Raw genomic sequence first — 25,296 nt, 5'->3', positions numbered from 1 at the left:
CCTCACTCAACATATGTTTGAAATACTCATGCTGTGGATTTTTGGTGGGGGTGCTTATTGGCCATTTGTACATCTTCATTTTTGAAGTGTCTGTTCACATCTTTTGCCCATTAAAAGAAAATTGCATCCTCTTAAAAAGTTTTATGAGTTCATTAGATACTGTAGATAGAAGTCTTTTGGGGGGGGGATATATGTATTGTATTCCTGTCTGTGACAGAATAAAAATTCATTTTTATTATCTTAGTATATTTTGATGAGAAGTTTTTAGTTTTATTGAAGTTCAATTTATTTTTTTTAAGGTTAGAGCTTTTTGCTTACTCCAAGGTCATGAAGATATTCTAGTTTATTCTGGAAGCTTTATAGTTGTTTATATATCTATAATCCACCTCAACTTAAGTTTTGTGTATGGTGTGAGTATAAGTTGAAGTCAACCCCACCCTTCCACCACCTAGTCTGTATCCAAGTTGCTCCAGCACCATTTTTGAAAAATTTGTCTTTTTCCCCATTGAATTGCCTCAGAATTTTTTAGGAAAATCAAATAACTGTGTAAGTGCAGGCCTATTTCTTATTTCTTTATTGTGTTCCACTTTATATATCATTATAGAAATACTACATTGTATAGATTATTTTGCTTCATAGTAAATCTTGAGTTCAGATAGTATAAACCCCCCAGCTTTGTTCTCCTTTTTATTTATTCATTTATTTTTTTGTAGAAAGTCTTTATTTTTCTGTTACAATTAACTGCTTTTATGATTTTATAAGTTAAAAAATTTTTTATGTGCTTGACTGGGGTCCGTGAAATAACAACAGTACAATTCCCCACCCAAATAAAAAAAGCATCAGACACACTGAAGGCTCTGATTGTTTAATATTTTCAGAAATAAAAGTGACTGTATACTCTTATTAGTTAGATGGTAGTTTGGTAAGGTTTTTATAGAATTGTTAATGATTCATGGTTTCCCATGTCTTAGGCAACATTCCACCAAATTAGAGCTTTCCAAAATTGTACTACCATGTATAATGGTTTATTATGACAGAATTTTCATTTTAAAACCAGAATTGGGCTGAGTGTTGAATGTTGCTTTTTTTTAAAGCTAAAATTTATGTTTTATGTATAGTTGTAACACACTGATATCTTAGTGCCCCATTTCCTTTAATCAAGAGTGATTACCCTCTTGTTGGTAATTTAAAGTAATAAGTAAAAGTAAATTTATTTATCAGATGAAATTTAAAGTACTAACAGTGGGGGGGAGAGGAAAGGAGAAAAACTTGCTTTTTTGATTAAGGCTTTATAGAACAGAATTTCTATTTAACCATAACTATCCAGGACCCTTTTCTGATGAAAACATTGTATCTTAACCATGAGTAGAATTGTTTGATTTTTTTTCTCACCTAATTATATTGAAACCTCAACTAGGCATAGTACATTAATATGAAGTACTTTTGAAATACAATTTTTTTAAATGGAACCTATACAAAAAGATTATATAATGCTAGATAGGATGTTGAAATGACTGGTTTATAGTATTTTTTAACACCCTCATTTTTGCTCAGAATAAATTGCCTTTAATTATTTTCCATTTTCAGTGGGATCTCATTTATAGGTTTAACATATCAAGCCAATATAATGTTTTAGAATTTAGTAATTTTGGATTCCAGATCCTTTAAGCTGAAAATGGAAATGTGAAGTTTACTTACAAAAATTAATTTTTTTCTTCTGTAACATCTAAGTCTTCATCCTCTTCATTATCATGTTCTGCTTGTTGATCCTTTCTTCATCGACAGGTGGATACCTGTCCTATTCCATATACACACTTGACTGACAGTGATCTCTGAAGAGGTGATTTTGAATTTGCTCTTACGATATCTAAACGAGATGAATAATCTGACAGATACAGAGAATTTTGGAAAACCTCTAAATCATCTTCTTCATCAATCTTTTGTATATTTTCATAGGCAGCAGTGTAGACTTCTAAAGCTTTGCCATGAAATAACATTTCAGTAGTGATAAATTCTGAAAATGCAGTCTTTATATCCTTTATTTTCTGCTTTTCAAAATTACCAAAAGTTTCCTCTAGATGACAAGTTGTTTGGGTAGCATCCATTGTAGCTCTCTGTAGTTCTGTTTCTGCCTGTGAAATTACATATCGATCAGATGGGTTTTGCTGATGTGTTCTTTCTGAGTTAATTGTTTAGCTTCTCAATTCCTTGCTGTTAATGCTGCTTTGAGGTCATCACATTTCATTTTTACAATGGCTCCATAAGCTTTCAAAGGTTCAACTAATTTGGCTTCAAGTCTTTCAGCCTCTGCTTGTCGATAATTCTGAAGTTTGGCAAACTCGTCAGCAAAGTTTTTCAGGCCCTGCTTTAAATTTGGGGTCTCTGTAGAAGCATACACGTTGATTTCATTTACCAGGAGGTCTGCTTTGTCTTGCAGTCTGGCAGTTTTCCGCACTTAAGCAGCAAAGATTTGGCACAGCTCTCCAAAGTGCTTCTCCACATTTGTGACTGCATCTTGCAGTTGTCTGGTTTGGGTATCCCGGTTTTCCAAGCTGCACCGCAACATTTTGCCTCACACATGGCTGGGGACCCCAGGCTGGGGCCCAAGGATTGGGGCTCCGCGCCACCCGAGCAAGCGTTAGGGCACTAGCTGCTGCTGCTGCGCGGAGCCCAAACACCCACCCCACACGCCCCCATGTTCTCCTTTTTAAATATTGTCTGGGCATTCTAATTCCTTTGCATTTCCATATTTTGCAATCAACTTAGCAGTTCCTACAAAAATAAAAAAAACCTCTTGGGATTTTGATTAGATTCCATTGACTATATAGATCAGTTTGAGGAGAACTGACTTCCAGATACTTTCGGGTCTTCTCATCCATGATTATGGCATATCTTCCCATTTATTTAGGTATTCTGTAGCTCCTTTCAGCAAAATTGTGTAATTTTCAGGTAATAGTCCTGCATGTGTTTTGTTAAACTTATTCCTAAGTATTTTATGTCCTTTAAAAATGGAACTTTTCACTTTTAAATTTAATTTTCATTTGTTTCCTGTGATATAAAAATTCAATTTGGGGGCATATGTTGTTCTTGAAACTATAAATCCTTCCCACAAAGAAAACTCCAGGCTCAGATGGTTTCAATGGCAATTTGACTCAAGATTTAATAAAGAAATAATATGAATCTTACAATATTTCTTTCAGAAAGTATAAAGGAACATTCCCATCTCATTTTATGACAACGAAAACCTGAGAAAGATAAGGGAAAAAAATACAGACCAGTATCAATAATAAACATATACAAAAGTATCAAAGATTAGCAAATGTAATTCAGCAACATATATAAAAGATAATACATCTCGATGAGGTGGGGGCATAACCCAGTAGTACAAGGCTAGAATGACATTGTAAAATTAATCAAAGTAATCTACCACATTAAAGGAGAAACCAAAAGATCATGTCAGTAGTTGATTTTTATGTACTTGACAAAAGTGAACACTATTCATGATTAAACTCTCATTAAGTTAGAATTAAAATAAAATGTTCACAATTTGGTAAAGTATATTTATGGAAATGAATGGCTAATGTAACACTTTATGATAAAATATTTAATGCATTTTCCCTAAGGCCAGAAACAAGGGCTCGTCTGAGTGCTAGTCAACACTGTCCGAGCTTGTGCAACAAGGCAAGTGAAGGAACTAAAAATGAAAAAGGAGCTGTCTTCACAGATGTCTTGATTGTACTTACAGAAAACTCTAAGTAATCTACAAAAAATAAACCTTTCTAGAACTAACTGAATTTAGCAAGGTCATAAAATACAAGGCCAATATATAAAAATTCATTGTATTTTAAAGACAGTTTGTTTCTAGTTTTTAAATAGTTCATTGCCATTCCAAAATGTTATCAATAAAAGAAAAAGGAAATCATAATAGTGCCTCACATATGCTATAGGTGGAAAAACTGTAAATAAGATAATTGCCAAATGGACTCAAGCAATATGACAAAAATCACAGTATATTACAAGAAATGTTTAAAATTCAAGAAATTATTAAGTGCAAATCAATATATCAATAAACTTCAGGTGAAAAATATGAGATTATACCAATAGATAACAAAATGGCCTTGGACAAAATTTAGCAGTCACTACCAAACAATGTAGGCATCCCCTACATATATTGAAGGAAATTATTCAGAGACAACAAAGAGGATTTATCTCCAAATAGAGAACATTTTAATAAAAGATAAAATGTTAGAAAAAATCCCATTTAATGTAGAGAAAGTGATGCCTGCCATCACCATAATATTCAACCTTCTTCTGAAGAGTTAAGCTATCATAATAAGAAAAGTAAAAGTAATAAATGTAAGTATTGGAAAATAAATTTTATTTCCAGGTTATGTAATTTATAACCCAGAAATCTCTCTTAAAAAGAGAAAGAGTGTACAATCTATAACTAATGATATATTTAACATAGCAGAAAATAATTGCATCAGTATAGCAAATGAAGTATCCAGAATTACATTCAAGCAAATTAGAAAACAAAATAGAAAACAAAACAAAAACAGTGAAAAAAGCCAAGAATAGGAAGGTCAAATTAGAATGTTGATTGACCTAGAAGCACACTTGAAAAAATGCTCAACTGAAACTGGAATTTATAAAAATATGTGTATGTTAAAACATCTATCTAAAGTGAGGCTATAGGAATACTGAATTTGATGAGTATTCCTGCCAAATTGAGTACTGTCAGGAATCTAAAAAAACAGCTTGGCAATACTAACATAACTGAAAGAATATATAATGTATGAGCAATTATACTTTTATATGGATACAATTAAAGAAACTCTAGGTCACAGAAACCAGTGATCACAGACAAGGATTGTCACTGACATATATCTGAAATAGTGAAAACGGTTGAAACCTAAACTAAATAGTAAGGTTTAAATACATTATGGTATATTCATATAAAAACTGGGCCAAATGGGTTTTTAATTTTGTATAAAGTATCAGCTCTACATTCAGAGAGCAAGCAATTGATTGCAGAGGCAAGTGTGAGCAGCAAAGAAATACACCATCCATTTCCTTTTTCAAAATAGCTAACCATCTGCCATTATATCTGAATAGTTTGTCCTGAGGGTTATTCTTTTTTGGTTATGACAGCACTTTAAGTGTGGGTTCACATACCAAAGATATTAGCTATTGTGAATGGGACTTTTCTTAGTAAAGTTTAAGATACACTGTGATAAAGTTAAGCAAATGCTTTATTGTAGAATACTTAGTCTTTTGATAGCCCGGTAACAAGCATTTTTTCTTTAGAAGGAATTTAATATTCAAAATTTCGTAAGCTCCTGTGACCACAAAACATGTTTCAAGCACAGATGATCCCCAACTTACAATGTTTTGACTTTACAATGGTCGCACATTTAATAGAACTTGTACTTCAAGTTTTGAATTTGGATCCTTCCCCAGGCTAGTGATATGTGGTAAGATATCCTGTGATGCTGGGCAGGGCAGTGAGCTGCAGGCCCGAGTCAGCCACACAGTCATGAGGGTAACAACCATACACATACCACCATTCTGTATCCATACAACCATTCTGGTTTTCATTTTCAGTACAGTATTCAATAAATTACATGAGATATTCATCACTATTATACAATAGGCTTTATGTTAGATGAATTTGCCCAAATGTAGGCTAATTTAAGTGTTCTGAGCACTTTTAAAGTAGGCTAGGCTAAGCTGTGATATTTGCTAGGTATGGTGTATTAAATGCATTTTACAATGGGTTTATTGGGAAGTAATGCATCCTAAGTTAAGGAAGATTTGTAGCATTAAACACTACTGTTCCCAGAAACATTCTTTCAGTAGGTTGGGTTAAGTCAATGGTATCTATCTGTAGTGTTACAGATATGGAATTATTAATCTCTTTAGTTGTAAAGTTACAGTGATTACGAGGCAACCTTTATTCTTAGGAGTTGCATGATTATATAGAAAGGCAAAATGTCATGACATCTATAATTTATATTCAAACACTACAGCAAAAATATATAAAAAATTATACAGAAGCAAACCAAATATGACAATGTATTAACAATTGCTGAATCTAGAAAGGCTATACCAGTGTTCATTGTACCATTCTTTTATTTTCCCAAAAGGATAATGGTCTGCTGGTTGTTAGTTTCTAATTTATCATGTTTTGGGCAGAAAAAAACACACTGCAACTTGCTTGCTTTTCGAATTATGAAAAGAAAAAACACTACAACTCTCTCTGATTCTTCAAAAGCCTTCCTCTTGGAAATGGACAACTTCTTAGAAAAATAGAACCTTCCAAGACTGACCCAGAAAGAAACAGAAAATCTAAACAGACCAATTACCAGCAACAAAATTGAATCGGTAATAAAAAAACTACCCAAGAACAAAACCCCCAGGCCAGATGGATTTACCTCAGAATTTTATCAAACATACAGAGAGGACATAACACCTATTCTCCTTAAAGTTTTCCAAAAAACAGAAGAGGAAGGAATACTCCCAAACTCATTCTATGAAGCCAACATCAACCTAATACCAAAAACAGTCAAAGACCCCACCAAAAAAGAAAACTACAGACCAATATCCCTGATGAATGTAGATGCAAAAATACTCAACAAAATATTAGCAAACCGAATTCAAAAATACATCAAGAGGATCATACACCATGACCAAGTGGGATTCATCCCAGGGATGCAGGGATGGTACAACATTCAAAAATCCATCAACATCATCCACCACATCAACAAAAAGAAGGACAAAAACCACATGATCATCTCCATAGATGCTGAAAAAGCATTCGACAAAATTCAACATCCATTCATGATAAAAACTCTCAACAAAATGGGCGTAGAGGGCAAGTACCTCAACATAATAAAGGCCATATATGATAAACCCACAGCTAACATCATATTGAACAGCGAGAGGCTGAAAGCTTTTCCTCTGAGATCGGGAACAAGACAGGGATGCCCACTCTCCCCACTGTTATTCAACGTGGTACTGGAGGTCCTAGCCACGGCAATCAGACAAAACAAAGAAATACAAGGAATCCAGATTGGTAAAGAAGAAGTTAAACTGTCACTATTTGCAGATGACATGATATTGTACATAAAAAACCCTAAAGACTCCACTGCAAAACTACTAGAACTAATGTCGGAATTCAGCAAAGTTGCAGGATACAAAATTAACACACAGAAATCTGTAGCTTTCCTATACACTAACAATGAACTAATAGAAAGAGAAATCAGGAAAAGAATTCCATTCACAATAGCATCAAAAAGAATAAAATACCTAGGAATAAACCTAACCAAGGAAGTGAAAGACCTATACCCTGAAAACTACAAGACACTCTTAAAAGAAATTAAAGAGGTCACTAACAAATGGAAACTCATCCCATGCTCCTGGCTAGGAAGAATTAACATCGTCAAAATGGCCATCCTCCCCAAAGCAATATACAGATTCGATGCAATCCCTATCAAATTACCAACAGCATTCTTCAATGAACTGGAACAAATAGTTCAAAAATTCATATGGAACCGTCAAAGACCCCGAATAGCCAACACAATCCTGAGAAGGAAGAATAAAGTGAGGGGGGGATCTTGCTCCCCAACTTCAAGCTCTACTACAAAGCCACAGTAATCAAGACAATTTGGTACTGGCACAAGAACAGAGCCACAGACCAGTGGAACAGAATAGAGACTCCAGACATTAACCCAAACATATATGGCCAATTAATATTTGATAAAGGAGCCATGGACATACAATGGGGAAATGACAGTCTCTTCAGTAGATGGTGCTGGCAAAACTGGACAGCTACATGTAAGAGAATGAAACTGGATCACTGACTAACCTCATACACAAAAGTAAACTCCAAATGGATCAAAGACCTGAATGTAAGTCATGAAACCATAAAACTCTTAGAAAAAAACATAGGCAAAAATCTCATGGACATAAACATGAGTGACTTCTTCATGAACATATCTCCCCAGGCAAGGGAAACAAAGGCAAAAATGAAAAAGTGGGACTATATCAAGCTAAAAAGCTTCTGTACAGCAAAGGACACCATCAGTAGAACAAAAAGGTATTCTACAGTATGGGAGAACATATTCATAAATGACAGATCCGATAAAGGATTGACATCCAAAATATATAAAGAGCTCACACACCTCAACAAACAAAAAGCAAATAATCCAATTAAAAAATGGGCAAAGGAGCTGAATAGACAGTTCTCTAAAGAAGAAATCCAGATGGCCAACAGGCACATGAAAAGATGCTCCACATCGCTAATCATCAGAGAAATGCAAATTAAAACCACAATGAGATATCACCTCACACCAGTAAGGATGGCCATCATCGAAAAGACAAACAACAGCAAATGTTGGCGAGGTTGTGGAGAAAGGGGAACCCTCCTACACTGCTGGTGGGAATGTAAACTAGTTCAACCATTGTGGAAAGCAGTATGGAGGTTTCTCAGAATGCTCAAAATAGAAATACCATTTGACCCAGGAATTCCACTTCTAGGAATTTACCCTAAGAATGCAGCACTCCAGTTTGAAAAAGACAGATGCACCCCTATGTTTATCACAGCACTATTTACAATAGCCAAGATACGGAAGCAACCTAAATGTCCCATCAGTAGATGAATGGATAAAGAAGATGTGGTACATATACACAATAGAATATTATGCAGCCATAAGAAAAAAACAGATCCTACCATTCACAACAACATGGATGGAGCTAGAAGATATTATGCTCAGTGAAATAAGCCAAGCAGAGAAGGACAAGTACCAAATGATTTCACTCATATGTGGAGTATAAGAACAAAGGAAAACTGAAGGAACAAAACAGCAGCAGAATCACAGAACCCAAGAATGGACTAATAGTTACCAAAGGGAAAGGAACTGGGGAGGATGGGTGGGAAGGGAGGGATAAGGGCGGGGAAAAAGAAAGAGGGCATTACGATTAGCATGTATAGTGTGGGGGGGGCACGGGGAGGGCTGCGCAACACAGAGAAGACAAGTAGTGATTTTACAGCATCTTACTACGCAGATGGACAGTGACTGTGAAGGGGGTATGGGGGGGACTTGGTGAAGGGGGGAACCTAGTAAACATAATGTTCTTTCTGTAATTGTATATTAATGATACCAAAATTCTAAAAAAATTTTTTAAAGCCTTCCTCTTGTAATCTTTACATTCATAAACTCTAGAGGAGTCTTTGTCACATTAGTTTTCAGAGATTGGCTTTGATTTTAGAAATGGAGATTTGCTTTATTTTACTGGATTTTATCCACAACTAATTACTTCAGCCTAAGTAAGGAGTGAAAGGTAACAGGTTCTTACACATTCCTTACACTCATAGGGTCTTCTCACATGAATTTACTAATTTCAGTAATGATAATAGTAACTTTTATCAAGCACATACTCTTCTAAAAGTCTTGTTTTTATTAACGTCATTCTTGCAAACCTTCTACTGGTAGGTACTATTATCACCATTTTAAAACTGAGGCACAGAGGGGAGAAGTGTTTTGCCAAATACCACACAGGCAGAGGTGGAATTATGAGAATTATAGTAAAAATGTGCTGTGGCATAAATCTTTTCCCACATTCATTACTTTAACAAATATCTTGTTACAGTATTATATGAAGTGTATTCCATGTACTGATGTTGCACAGATTGCTTCTGGTTTACAATGAGTTAAGTAAGGTGCATAGACACTGAGAGCATTTAGTAACCTTTACAGCAATTTGACAGAGCTAATTGATGTCCATTAAATTCAGTAATAAAAAAAATAGGGGCTTTCATTTTGTATGTCTTTCTTTCCATTGCATTTTTCTGATAATCCAATTCTATTGCATTTTCTAAAGGTAATGGGCAACTACAGTTTTGGAAAGGTCCTTCACCTTGGTTTGAGATGCACTGCACCAGTATCAGTCTGCTCAAGTTTAAACAAGACTGAGTAGACATTATAATTTTTCAACTCTAAATCAGTATGTATAAAACTATTCGAGTATGAAATAAAAGGGAGTCCCATATTTTCCCTAACAAGTAAAACATTTAAAAAATTAAGTATGGGTTCTCTGCTGTTATGAAAGGCAAGGCATTTTCTAAAGGCCATTGTGTCCTCTTTACATTATGCATAGGGTTTCCTCACTAATATGATTTCTCTGATGTAAAGTAAGCTGATCACTACGAATAAAGGCTTTCCCACATTTTTTACATTTATACGGTTTCTCACCAGTATGAATTCTGTGATGTCGAGTAAGTTCTGAGTTAACACTAAAGGCCTTCCCACATTCTTTACATTTATAAGGTTTCTCACCAGTATGAATTGTGTGGTGTCGAGTCAGTTCTGCTTGAAGACGAAAGGCATTCCCACATTCTTTACATCCATAGGGTTTCTCACCAGTATGAAGTCTAAAATGTTGAGTAAGATGATATCTACGGCTAAAGGTTTTTCCACATTCCTTACATTCATATGGAATCTCACCAGTGTGAATTCTCTGATGTAAGGTACGTTGATAACTACAAATAAAAGCATTCCCACATTCATTACATATGTAGGGTTTTTCACCAGTATGGATTCTGTGATGTTGAGTAAGATGATAGTGACGACTAAAGGTCTTCCCACATTCCTTACATTCATAGGGTTTCTCACCAGTATGAATTCTGTGATGTTGAGTAAGATGATTGCTACGAATAAAGGCTTTCCCACATTCCTGACATTTATAGGGTTTTTCACCAGTATGAATTCTGTGATGCTGAGTAAGTTCTGTTTGAAAACGAAAGGCCTTTCCACATTCTTTACATTTATAGGGTTTTTCACCAGTATGGATTTTATAATGTTGGGTAAGATTGTAGCGACGACTAAAAATCTTCCCACATTCCTTGCATTCATAAGTGTTCTCATTGGTGTGAATTCGCTGGTGTGAAATAAGTTGATTGCTACGAATAAAGGCCTTCCCACATTCCTTACATTCACAGGGTTTCTCACAAGTATGAATTCTGTGATGTCGGGTAAGTTCTGCTTGAAGACGAAAGGCTTTCCCACATTCTTTACATCCGTAGGGTTTCTCACCAGTGTGAAGTCTGTAATGTTGAGTAAGATGATAGCGACTACTGAAGGTTTTCCCACATTCCTTACATTCATAGGGGATCTCACCAGTATGAGCTCTCAGATGTAAAGTAAGTTGATAGCCACAAATAAAGGCCTTCCCACATTCCTTACATTCATAGGGTTTTTCACCAGTGTGGATTCTATGATGCCGAGTAAGTTCTGTTTGAAGACGAAAAGCTTTTCCACATTCTTTACATTCATAGGGTTTCTCACCAGTATGAATTCTCTGATGCCGAGTACGTTCTGCATGAAAACTAAAGGACTTACCACATTCTTTACATTCATAAGGTTTCTTACCAGTATGAATTTTCTGATGTTGAACAAGGTAAGAGACATGACTAAAGGCCTTTCCACATTCATTACATTTATAGGGTTTTACACCAGTATGAATTTTCTGATGTTGACTAATATGTCGTTGCACTCTAAAGGTCTTTCCACAAATCTTACATTCATAAGGCCTCTCACCAGTATGAATTCTTTGATGTTCAGTAAGTTGATAATGAAGTCTAAAGGCCTTCCCACATTCTTTACATGCATAAGGTCTCTCCCCAGCATGAATTGTCTGATGTACTCTGAGGTCTCTAATACGACCAAAGGCCTTCCCACACTCCTTGCACTCAAAGGGCTTCACACCAGAATGTATTCTCTGATGTTCAGTAAGGTGATAATGAAGTCTAAATGTCTTCCCACAATCGTTACATTCAAAGGGTCTCTCCCCAGCATGAATTGTCTGATGCACTCTAAGGTCTCCCACACGACAAAAGGCCTTTCCACACTCCTTACATTTATAGGGTCTCTCACCAGTGTGAATTCTTAGATGCTGAATAAGGTATGACTGTTGTCGGAAAGCTTTCCTACATTCCTTACATTCATATGATTTCTCTCTAGAATGAATTTTCTGATGTAGAGGAAGAGATACATGTTTTTGGATTATCATTTGACTAAGGCATCCCATCTGATGTCTTTCTTGTCTTTCAAATTTATGTTTACACTGCAAATCATTTCTGAAAATGTTATCCTCAAGGAGGTAGGCTTTACTTTTTTCCACTGTCTGCAATTGAGATAAATATATTTCACAAATATCCTTTTCTAGAAATAACTTCTTGGTGACATACTTAGACTCCAAATCTGAAAAAAGCAAAAAGGAAACAAATTCCCTAATGTGGTTTTTCTGTGTTGTGGGTAGGATGAGAGGTTGCATCTCAGAGTAAAAATAAAAGATAAACTAAAAGTAACACAGTAGTAAAGGTTTAGGGCAGAGGTCAGCAAACTTTTCCTGGAGAGGGCCACATAATAAAAATTTTAGGCATTTTAGGGCATATGGTCTTAGTTACAATTACTCAGCTCTGCTGTTACAGCACAAAAGCAACCATAGATAATATTTAATTGAATGAGTGCAGCTGTGTTGTAGTAACACTTTATGGGCACTGAAATTAGAATTTCATAACATTTTTATGTTTTACAAAATACTCTTGATTTGTTCTCAACCACTTAAAAATGTAAAAACCAGTTTTAGCCTGAGCCATACAGGAGCAGATGATGAGTTATCTGTAGTTTGCTGGATTCGAGAACTCTAAATTACTGTAATGCAATTTGAAAGAAGGCAAAAAGACCTCAGAAAATGATGTGACTTTAAAAAAAAGGTAAACTGGGTGATGAGAGGAAAAAGTCAAGTCAGTGGTCCTCCTCTTTAGGGTGGCTGTTTACATACACTTATCCTTACATATCCTTACACCTGCTCTTTGGGCACCAACCTGGACAAACTGAATCAAAGTCTGTAGAAACAGTCCTGGATATCTTGAATCATTTTCATCAGATGATACTGATGCAAATCATTTTAAGACTCTGTACTCAAATTTTTTTCCCCAAAGGTTTCTCTTTGCTCTTAGAATAAAATCCAAATGTATTACCACAGATAAATATATTACCACCATATTACCCAGCTGATCTGTAAGACCTGTGGAAGTCACTTCAACTTTGTTCTCAATCTATTATTGCAATGCAACCTTTCAGATCCTATAATATGCCACAACTTTTCCTATATCTTAAAGCTTTTTACAGGCTACTTCCTCTCCCAGGAATCCTCTGACTTTTGTTTTTGCCTGGCTGGCTCCTTCTTACCCTCATGTCTCAGGTTAAATATCACTTCCTTAGAAAGGCTGTCCCTACTAAGCACATCTAAGTCAGTGCATGTTCTTGATTCCATATTCCAGCCCTAGTACTATGACTTTTCTCAATTATGTCTCATTAATTTTCTCATTAATCTGTTGTTCTGTGCACTTTCTTATACTTAAAATTCCTTACGTACAGACACAATCTGTTTCAATTCCTGCCACTGAATAACAACCTCTAACACACAGTAAATGTTAAATAATTGTAGAACAAATAAACCACTGTATTAAAAAGTACTTAGGATGAGAATAAAAGTAAATACTACAAGTCACTGAAGAAGGCAGCTGAGTATAATTTCCCCAAATCACATCACAATTATATCTTCCCTACTCTTTCACCCTACTACAGTGATTAAATATATTCTCCTACATCACTTACCTTACAAAGGGGAGCAAATGTACATCCAACATTGCTCAGTCAAAAGCATAAATGGAAAAATGTCAATTTTATACCTCCACATTCTCCAATTACCTGTTGTTCCCTCAAACACAAGATATCTCTACCACTGTTTACAATTTCCCTGTGCATGGCCAGTGTTGCTTTTCTTTGTCCCCAACTGAAGTACTGAGATGATTCATTTAGTAAATGTCAACTGAGTTTTATTATTCACTGTGGGGAAGTTGGGGTTCCTATGGCCAGGATCCTCACTGAACTTAAACCACCTGATGATGTAACTGGCCTGTCGCTAGGCTACTGCTTCCACACCCATAGGCAATAAGCTATTATTGCACTATTTAGAGAGCTCAGCCCAGTGCTCTGGGCAGAGGGAGAAACACTAGTGCTCGACCTACTGCCGGGAGAACAAGCCAGGTAATAAACCCTTTCACCCCAAGAACATTCTACTATCATTTCTTTGGTCACAGTGAATCCATAGTGAACTTGCCCAGGGCTGAAACCCATTGGCAAGACATTCACTCATTCTACAAATGCTCAAACTCATTTCTGTTCCATAATTATATTGTAGGTCCTAGCTAGTAGAATAAGGCAAGGAAAATGATATAAAGATTAGAAAGGAAGAAAATAAAAGTCATTATTCCCAGACACAGTGGGTTGAATGGGGGCCTCCAAAAAGATATTGCCAAGTCTTTACTCCTAGTACCTGTGAATATGACCTAATTTGGGAAAAGAGTCTTTACATATTGATTAAGGATTAAGTTCAGAATCTTGAAATAATATCATTTTAGATTAAGTGTAAGCCCTAAATACAATGACAGGTATACTTGTAAGAATGAGGCAGATGGAGATTAGACCCCAGACAGAAGAAAAGGTGAACTTATCAAATTGTACACTTTAAATATGTGCAGTTTATTGTAAGCCAATTATACTTCAACTATTTAAAATAGTTATAGAACTTGACACTTTAAATGGGTGCACTTTATATTAATGTAAATTATACGACAATACATGTGGTTAAGAAAATATACCTGTCCTATGACTCAGGAATTTCACTTCTATATATTCCCAAGAGAAATGAAAACATAGGAAAACACAAATTGTTGTATGAGCATGTTCAGATCAGCTTGCACAATCTGGTTTGCAAAGGAACACAGGTGACATCGGATCTCAAAACCTTTGCGTTTGTTGTTTACTGTGCTCAGAATGCTCTTCAGCATTCCCATGGCCTGAGACCTTACATCATTAGCTCTGTTCAAAGGTTAGTGCCTCATAATGGCCTTTGTTGATATTACCTAAATTAGCCTTGCCAACCCTCTAACATTTTGTCTCCTTCCCTGCTTAACTTTCTTTATAATACATATCAAATCCCAATATTATCTTATCTGTTTACCTGTTTACTACATGTCTCCCTTACTATAATAGCAACACCTTCATTATGGCAGGAACCTCTATCCACAGTCCCTAGACTCCAGCACAGTGCCTGGTTTCAAGTAAATGGGAAATATGTATTGAATAAAATAATTTTGGGCAATGGAGAAATGAATATAAGTATAACTATAAAAGAAGACCTGGAAACATAGATAAAATGGTTGTCAATGGAGAAGAAAGAAAGCAGTCTCTTCTTTGAAATGGGAAGGAAATAGAACAGAAGAGAAAGAAGGACCTTGGTAAATGGGGGTAAAGACAGAGTTCCTTTAATATCTCATGTTGAGAGGATCTTTATGTTTCCCAGTTCCAGGCCCTTCCTCTACAGGCCTTGGTCTTTGAAGGGAGCTTTTCAAACATGATGTCAGGTGTTTGCCTGTCCCAGGGGCTATAACTTGTGATGGCATGCCCCAGACTTGCTGTCACTCACCTGTGTACCAACTTCTTGTCCCTTCTCTCATTACCGTCCAGGGCTCTTTTTCTTGCTCTAATAAAGTAATGACCTCTGGTTTAGCAATGGAACATCCTGCTGACAAGAGAGAAATGCAACATGATTTGGAACAAACAAAATCCCATAAGCTCAAAATGACTTAATTCAGAACTAATTAATTTATATTCAATTGTAGGTCAAAATGGTATTTGATAAAATGAAAAAGGCTATTAAAAAATATCAACACATAGATGGATTCATGATCATAGACCTAAAGAGGCCAGACAGGGGAAGGAAAAGGTCTGCTCTGCTTTTGAAGTTGGTATAGAAAGGCATTGAGAACATAGACTTTGGAGCCCTGGGTTCAAATCTTCTACAACCCACTAGCTGTATGACCTTGAAGAGTTACTTACCCTCTATGTGTTATATTTTCATCAAATGAAAATGGGTCTAATAGTACCTACTTCCTAGGGCTATTGTGGTAATTAAATGAATTAATATATATAAAGGCCTTAAAGCAACCTACAGATTCAATGCAATCCCTATCAAAATACCAACAGCATTCTTCACCGAACTAGAGCAAATAGTTCTACAGTTCATATGGAACCACAAAAGACCGTGAATAGCCAAAGCAATCCTGAGAAGGAAGAATAAAGCTGGGGGGATTACACTCCCTGACTTCAAGCTCTACTACAAAGCCACAGTAATCAAGACAATTTGGTACTGGCACAAGAACAGACCCATAGACCAATGAACAGACTAGAAAACCCAGATATAAATCCAAGCATATATGGTCAGTTAATATATGATAAAGGAGCCATGGACATACAATGGGAGCATGACAGCCTCTTCAACAACTGGTGTTGGCAAAACTGGAAAGTTACATGTAAGAGAATGAAACTGGATTATTGTCTAACCCCATACACAAAAGTAAACTTGAAATGGATGAAAGACCCAAATGTAAGTCATGAAACCATAAAACTCTTAGAAGAAGACATAGGCAAAAATCTCTTGAATATAAACAAGAGCAACTTTTTCCTGAATGCATCTCCTCGGGCAAGAGAAACAAGCAAAAATGAACAAATGGGACTACATCAAGCGAAAAAGCTTCTGTACAGCAAAGGACACCTTCAGCAGAACAAAAAGGCATCCTACAGTATGGGAGAATGTATTTGTAAATGACATATCCAACAAGGGGTTGACATCCAAAATATATAAAGAACTCACATGCCTCAACACCCAAAAAGCAAATAACAAAAAGTGGGCAGAGGATATGAACAGACAGTTCTCCAAAGAAGAAATTCAGATGGCCAACAGACACATGAAAAGATGCTCCACATTGCTAATTATCAGGGAAATGCAAATTAAAACCACAATGAGATACCACCTCACACCAGTTAGGATGGCCAACATCGAAAAGACTAGGAACAACAAATGCTGGCGAGGATGTGGAGAAAGGGGAATCCTCCTACACTGCTGGTGGGAATGTAAACTAGTTCAACCATTGTGGAAAGCAATATGGAGGTTCCTCAAAAACCTAAAAATAGAAATACCACTTGACCTGGGAATTCCACTCCTAGGAATTTACCCAAAGAAAACAAGTTCTCAGATTCAAAAAGACATATGCACCCATATGTTTATCACAGCACTATTTACAATAGCCAAGAAATGGAAGCAACCTAAGTGTCCATCAGTAGATGAATGGATAAAGAAGAGGTGGTGCATATACACAATGGAATACTATTCACCCATAAGAAGGAAACAAATCCTACCATTTGCAACAACATGGATGAAGCTAGAGGGTATTAAGACTCAGTGAAATAAGCCAAGTGGAGAAAGACAAATATCAAATGATTTGCCTCATTTGTGGAGTATAACAACGAAGCAAAACTGAAGGAACAAAACAAAAGCAGACTCACAAACTCCAAGAAGGGACTAGCAGTTACCAAAAGGGAGGAGTGGGGAAGGGCTGGTGGGGACAGAGGGAGAAGGGGATTGAGGGGTATTATGATTAGTACACATGGTGTTGGGGGGATCATGGGGAAGACAGTGTAGCACAGAGAAGACAAGTAGTGACTCTGGCATCTTACTACACTAATGGCCGGTGACTTCAATGGGGTATGTGGGAGACTCGATAATATGGGTGAATGTAGTGACCACATTGTTTTTCATGTGAAAACTATCAATGATATCTTAATAAAAAAATATATATATATGAAGGCTTAAAAGGATGTCTAATATAGTCTTATATTTGTTGTTCTTGTTAAAAGAGAGACTGTGTTTTCTAAAATACTTCCAGGTTCTTCCTCAAATATTCTTTCAAAGGAAAATGAAAAATTCACAGACTGTAACTTTCACCCACAAAGTAATTTAAAGAGAGTATGTCTCTTCTAGGATAGGATGTGTTTGCTTGAATTTTAAGTGGATATTGTTAACCCAATCCACTACTGTACAAGCATAGATGCTCTTTTGATGATCAAAGAAAACCAGAACCCTGAGACTCACTGATTTCTCTGCAGGTGGGCCAGACACTAACATAGAGCAGCTATAGGAATTCTGAGCATACATGATGAAATCTCGCTTCCCTGAAAATGTTGTAGAACTCAAATCTGGGAATCGTTTAGAAAAAAAAAGCAATTACAGGAAGGGCCAGAGAGAGGAGTAAAGGTCAGTAAAAGATGTAGAAGATGAAGGCACTTAACCCAAGTGCCCATTTCCAGCTCGTTTCTTTTGATATAGGGAGTGGGGCAGAAATTAATATGGTTTCTTAAAACAGAGCTCTGAAATTCAACAACAGAGAAAACATATTCCAGAAAACAGATTATAAATTGTTTGTGCAGACATTCTTACCCAGTGAGATCAGGTTGCTGTAGTTCTCCAACATCACATCCCTGTACAGGACTCTCTGGGCAGGGTCTAGGCACTCCCACTCCTCCTGGGAGAGGTCTATGGCCACATCTCTGAATGCTAAGGACATCTGAAATGACAGACCCATGCCTCATAAACATTGTTTTAAACAGTGTTTTCAAGATGGAAAACTGCTTTGCAGGAAAGAGGCAACACAGCAAGCCAGTAAACTAGATTTCAAGCCTGTGACATGTAGAGAATAGTAAGGAAATTAGTATTTCTACAGTGGAGTGCCTATATGCTTTCAAAATATACTGTGTACAAACAAAATGCCCTGTGTACCACGGGATAACATAATTATCCAAGGGTCTGGAAATGAATAAAATAATCAAAGTTTCCAATGAAATCATATAAATAAGCCACTGCCTATCATGGGACTGCATGTTAGTTCCAAATAAATGTGAGTTCCAGTTTCTTTTCCCTTCAAGGAATTTAAAAAAAAGCATGAATTATTTTTCCCCAAAAGTACTTTAAAATCTCTATCGTAGAAAATAGGACTTGACTGATACTTAATTTCACTAAAACTCAGCTTCATCATTATGCAAGATAATGTCACATGCATTATCTTTCATTTTTCCTTGTAATAAATGACCAAGTCTTTAGTTAATTAACTTATTGGCTGGCTAATCATCCATTCTCTGGCTGTTTCAGACTAATCCTTTCATATTTAGGCAGTTAGGTTGGACAAAATGTCTATGGTCTTCCCAGTCCTGTGAGCCTATTTTCCATTCCCCATTAGGTATCTGGAGGATCCTCCTACCCACTACCACCATTCCTCGGGAATGCTCACCTTGACCTGGAACTAGAGGATGCCAATGCAGGCTGATCTACAATGACACTGATACCACTGGAGGCCAGCACAACCTCTGCAACCTCAAAATTGACCTTTGTCCTGCTGTCTGTCCCTCTAGGGACCCCCTGGCTAGATCCCTGAAATCCCCACATGCAGGCCTAATCACACTCCAATCTAGTCCTATAGGCCTCTCCAGGTAGGAGCTCTTGCTCACACTGAACATGCAGTGCTAAATGCTATCATTAACTGGCAAAACTCAGGTCTGTGGAATCTAATGGGACCATCATCTCTGTGTCATGGAATCATGACTCTAATGAGGGAAGTTCCAATATTCCCCTCAAGGGAAATATCGGAAAGGGGCCTTTCACTGCTCCACCAACACTCCTGAGAGAGACTGGGAACACAAGATGGTAAATACGTAAGAGACAAGACTGGCAGTTGAGGAGGATGCTAGGTTGGTGGCGCCATCCTTCATTGTGATATAGTAACTGGGGAGTGGGTTCTACAAGAGGGTTTCTTAGGAAGGAACTCTCAGGATAATAAAAATGATCACATGAATTTAAACCATGATATTTCAAGGAGGAGAAATGAGAACTTACATGGGCCATGGTTTTAGAACTGCAAGAACTTGTCAGTCCTCTTTGGGCTTCCTCCACTGGAGAAGCACAGAATCCAGAGAAGCCAAGACTGGAGAAGGAACAAGAGGCTTTGAGACCAGGCGTGTCTCAGAAATCCAAAAATGACTTAAACTAATATGATCCTGTTTTGCCTTCTTTCTGCTTCCATCCCTGCAATGCCCCACATACAAGAGAGACAAGGGGGAGTTTGGATAAAGCCTCCCCACCCCACTATATCATTGGGAATCACCTGCACAAGTGTGGACACAGGGCAGAGGACTCCTGCCTGAAGCCAGACAAGGGACCCCAGCAGAAGGGTCTCTGGCCCACCCCAATTTCTGATGATGCTCAAGACCAAATTGTTAAGTCTTACCCTGAGCAGATCCTCTACTGTCCATATCTACCTTCTAGAGCTGAGAAGGGGCAGTTCCATCTAAACCCAAATATCTTTCATGGCTCAGGTATGTATCTGGACTCTGCAGCCACACAGGCAGAAAACGGCAGGCAGCCTTTCCTACTGAAAAATATATCTGCCAATACGGAGTCCTTCCCCAGCTAGAATGACAGCTCCCAGAATCCTCTGGGCTGTTTCCAACCAACCTCTATTTCCTAGTCAGAATCATCTATGCTGCTTTCCTGCAGGAAGTCACTGACCAGCCCAATCTTTCAATATCAAGGTTCTAAACTTGTGAATTCATGCCCAGGGTTGCAAGGTGATAACAAAAACAGATATTTTTAGTATCTTCTACATGATGGGCCCTTTATTAACTATTAAACATTGAATCATGCGATATAGTTAATCTCCATTCAACAGATAATGGAGGCCCAAAGTAAAGTTCCTTAATCAAATTCAGTTAGAGGCAGAGTGTTTTGAATCCACATTTCTCTAAATATAAAGCCAATTCCCTAAACTCTGTATCTCAGGATTTCTCCCTTTGACTGAAACTTGAGCATAGGTAATTCACTAAAAAATAACATATCATCCATCCAGGTTACTAAATTTCAATACAATTAACAAGATCTTTGTTAAAGAAATAAGGAAGTCGCAGTTTACAATTATTAGATCAGCAGGTTTAAAAGACTGATGATATGCCATATGAGTGAGGTCAGGGGAAAGAGGTATTTTCGTAGATGCTATAGACTTGTGCAACCTTTAAATAGAACATTTGAAAGTATGTAAAAGAATTTAACCATACAAAGTTCTGGGACTTTGTCCAGTGGAAACTATTGTAAATGTGTATTAAGATGCATGCAGGGATGGCAGTATTCAGTACTCTGAGGCCAGCAGTAGTTATCTGGTTAAGTAAATTACAGTTTGTCTATGTAGTGGAATATTAAGTAGATACTAAGTTATGTACTAAATTGGAGAAAATATTTAAAGGATATGGAAAATATTCAGGATATATTATAAATAGAAAAATCAGCTTTAAAACCAGAACGTACAATATGATTATATATGTAATAAAATACACACCTGTGCACACACACACACAAACACATACATATATGAGAAAGAATGAATGAGAAGCAGACAGGCAGAAGTCAAAATAGAGAAAAATCCACAAAGTTATATATCTGTATGTTAAAACTGCTGACTTGCATTACATATTTTTGATAACTGTATTTGAGTATAATCCATATTTAAAAACAATTTTAAATATGCACAAAGGCATATATGTATTTCATTTTTATAAGAGAAAGCTCTTCCTTTTTAAAACAATTGTCTTCGTATAAACAGCTCAAGGTAATCTAAAAACAGCTGTTACATACTTTTTTGAGTGCCTTTACTTCCTTTAGCTGCTCATACCTGATTTTTTTACACATGCCCATGTTCTGAATGTACTGCAGTGTCTTCTACATATCCAGGCTGGTCTCAATAGGTTTCCTTTCCCGTACTCCTGACAGATGTATTCCTGATAGTTTATTTTGCTCTGAAACTGTCCTTTCAGCCACAATATCCTCCAAACTGCTTCTGAATAATAATCTTGTCCCATTAGTCTTACTTGGAATCTAACACCATTAGAATGAAACCTGTGAGACAGGAAGTTGTGCTATCCAATTTGATAACCAACAGTGACATATGGCTATTTAAATCAAATTTTAAATTAAGCAAAATTAAATAAGATTAAAAGTTCGGTTCCTCAGTTGTACTAGCCATATTTCAGGTGCTCAACAAGCACATGTGACTAGTAGCCACCATACTGGAAAATGTAGATATAGAACATATCCGTTATCACAGAAAGTTCTAGTGGAAAATGCTTGTATGAAGCATACGGCATAAAATCCATTTATTGCCATAGAGCTCCCCTGAATTCAGAATAATTTAGTTAAAACCTGACAGAGGTGGCTAGAGAAATAATATCTCCTTCCTATGAACCACCAAGGCATGTGACCTGAATTTCTCTAGTGACTTTTATTACCTTCTATCATACTCAGTCTATTCTCTCGTTTTTATATTATTTGCTATATTAGAAGAAACGAGTAGCAACTATGTTTTCAGAGCTGTATTGTTCTAATTACTATCATAAGATACAGTATACTATGAGCCCTTGTCTGATATTTTACCAAAACTCAATTTTTAGGCAGTCCTTCTTAGGAAATGTCTATGAAAGCACATTCAGGTATATTCATAAGATATATATCATATACCAACTTAGAATAACCAAATATTATAGATATAAATAGCTATAGGAGGCAACAGGTTAAATAAATCATGGTCAGTTATGATGGCACACAGGGCCTTATTAATAGTGATTATATTGGTCCACATTTATTGTGGGAGAAAGACATGTTGAATTACTGATTGATACAGGCAAATTAAGAAAGTATGTAAAATTATGGGAGGGCTTATAATGTCATTAATCACAGACTGATTTTAGACCTTCAGTCTGACAGCTCTAACTTTTCAGTTAGTTTTTTTGATAAGCTAGGGATAAGAACAATCTCTTAAAGTTGTTGTAAAAATACATATATGACATTTGATAATACATAACTACTTAATAAAAATTAAATAGTATTATTCTATTCTAATTGTATTCTCTTGTTATTAAGTAAAATTATCTTCCGCTCTTTCCTTTTTTATAGTAAAATTTGAGTCTCATGCCCAACTTTTTTAAAACGACATTTAAAATATTTTAGAGCCAAGCCTTGGAAATGAAATTAGTTTTAACTAACAACATTAGCAAAAGAGATTCTCAGAAAGCTAACCACGAAATCTGCCAAAGAGGAGACACCGTTCTTCAGCATAATGCAAACAAAAAGAATCTAATAAGGCATTAAACAGAGCTTTAATAAGAGATTCAGTCTTATTCCCCTGTCCTATAAAAGATTTATATGAGTATTTATATAGCTATTACCATCTCACTGTTTTCTATTATTACAGATCTGTCCTGCAAAATGTTATTTGTGTAATGGAGCCTTAAAAGATACTTGGACAGGAGAGGGTATCCCTATGTCCTGTGAAAACAGCCTTCTTAAAAAAACTTTAAAAAAGTACAATCCTGAATCCTGTAGTCCTATCATATTTGATATCTTGTGCCATGATAATTACTCTTAATTGTTTCTATAATCCTAAAAGGTAATGTATCAAACCAGAGGAGTTCACTGACACTTTGCTCTTCTCCGTATATTCATGGAAATGTAAGAAACCTATGGTTAGATAGAATTACTTTTTCTAAATAAGAGCTGGAGAGTCTGTGTCCTTTGAATGTTCAATTAGTATAATTTCTATTCTGCAGAAACCAACACACACACACACACACATACACACAAAGTACACAGAAAAATTCTGCTGTAATATACCTCCCAAAAATATTAATAGTGATTCAGGGGCTGTTTTAATTTTCTTCTTTGTAAGTCCTTCATGTAACATAACTGAATAACTCAATGTTTTGCAAAAGTGAGCATTCGTTCCATAATCTTAGGTATTTAATAAATCTATATCCAGTTTTAAAATATTCTAAAATATTGGAAGTAAACTGGTTTGACGTGTGGGAACAGTAAGGAAATCAGTGTGACCATTATAAATAAAGCCTACCAATTCTTTAACATTCTTCTTCAATACACTGTGACCTTTTTACTGCCAAGATTCTTCTCTGAAAGAACAGAAGTTGGGTGAAGGGCATCTGCAGACTGAATAAGAAAATTTGAGTGAAGTAGACAGAACAATGTTGGGCTCTACCTCTATTTCTCCACTGCATAATCAATTGAAATATCACTTTGGATAAATCTTTGTAAAGTGTCTTTGAATCCCAATATTAGTAAAAGAAATTCATATAATATTTAAAATAGGAGTATTATTGTTCATCAATATGAATATTACTCATGTACTTTTTTTCCTTATGACAAACTTGTTATAAACGTAAATCTCAACCCATTGATTCCCTGGAAAAATTCCTGCCAGAGATGACAGATTTCTGTGTTCAGACTTCCAATTACATTCCAACTCCTAAAAGCTTTAAAAAGCAGATGACTGTGTCATTTGTCACTTACTGACACTAGTCAAATCACCTCTGATACTGCCTTACTTTTAAAATGAGTTTTTGTGAATAAACAAACCAACCAGAAATAGACTCATAAACACACAGAACAAACTATTGGTTGCCATAGGAGAGGGGAGTGGGAGGGTGGGCAATGAAGGTGAAGGGGATAGAGAGATAAAAACTTGCAATTATAAAATAAATTAGTCCTGGGGATGAAAAGTACACCATAGGGAATATAGTCAATAATATTGTGGTATCTTTTTATAATGACAGATGGTAATAACACTTGCGGTGAACATCTAGTAAAGTATATAACTGCTGAATCGCTATGTTGTACAAATGAAACCAATATAATATTGTATCTCAAATATACTTCAATTAAAAAAGAAAAATAAATAAACTGAGGTTTTGGAGATCAATGATGTGATTACACCTAACATTAATCGCAATAAAACAAAGCTCTAACTTTAGACTGCAAATTATGCATTTCTTACTATCAAAAAAGTGAGTGTGGAGGAATCATTTGAAAAACAAGGAGAGGGGCATTTGGGGGCCAGTGAGGAGAGGGATCCTCCTGCATCCCCCATCATTCGCTGGGAAGGAAAACCTAGGGTAGGCTAGACCTCTTCAGGAAGAGAAAAACAAATGTTTCCATGTACCAACACCAAAAATTCATTTAACCAACGAAGAGGAAATATGAACTCACCTAATCTGGGCTTTAAAATGTGCAAAACATTTTTTCCTCCTCAAGAACCTTCTTTTGGAGAACCGCAGGACTGGGAAAGAAGGAACTCATGAGACACCAGGCCTTTCTTGGAGCCCAGACAGACCGAGACAAGCCCTCCAGGACCACATCTGCCCATGGGAGACGGAGACGGGGACAGATTCCTAGGTCAGTGGTATGGGAATGCTATGGTTCGAGGACAGTCTCCCATGAGTCTGT

At 36.3% G+C, this 25,296-nt stretch overlaps 1 protein-coding gene and 1 pseudogene across 1 annotated transcript; both read right to left on the bottom strand.

The window, feature by feature from the left end:
* Positions 1 to 293: 293 nt before the first annotated feature.
* On the bottom strand, positions 294 to 6,066 carry LOC130681125 (CBY1-interacting BAR domain-containing protein 1-like; annotated as a pseudogene).
* Positions 6,067 to 8,171: 2,105 nt separating this feature from the next.
* Positions 8,172 to 25,053, bottom strand: ZNF546 (zinc finger protein 546). The gene is given in 6 exon segments (XM_057493365.1): positions 8,172 to 12,260; positions 15,556 to 15,651; positions 18,406 to 18,532; positions 19,855 to 19,911; positions 19,913 to 19,942; positions 24,859 to 25,053. Coding segments are annotated over 6 exon segments (2,502 nt in total). The 5' UTR covers positions 24,934 to 25,053; the 3' UTR covers positions 8,172 to 10,143.
* Between the last annotated feature and the right edge of the window lie 243 nt (positions 25,054 to 25,296).

Source organism: Manis pentadactyla, chromosome 15, assembly GCF_030020395.1.
Source record: "Manis pentadactyla isolate mManPen7 chromosome 15, mManPen7.hap1, whole genome shotgun sequence".
NCBI classification, from domain to species: Eukaryota; Metazoa; Chordata; class Mammalia; order Pholidota; family Manidae; genus Manis; species Manis pentadactyla.
The sequence above is the reverse complement of the archived record's forward strand: the minus strand, read 5'-3'. Positions and strand labels throughout refer to the sequence as shown.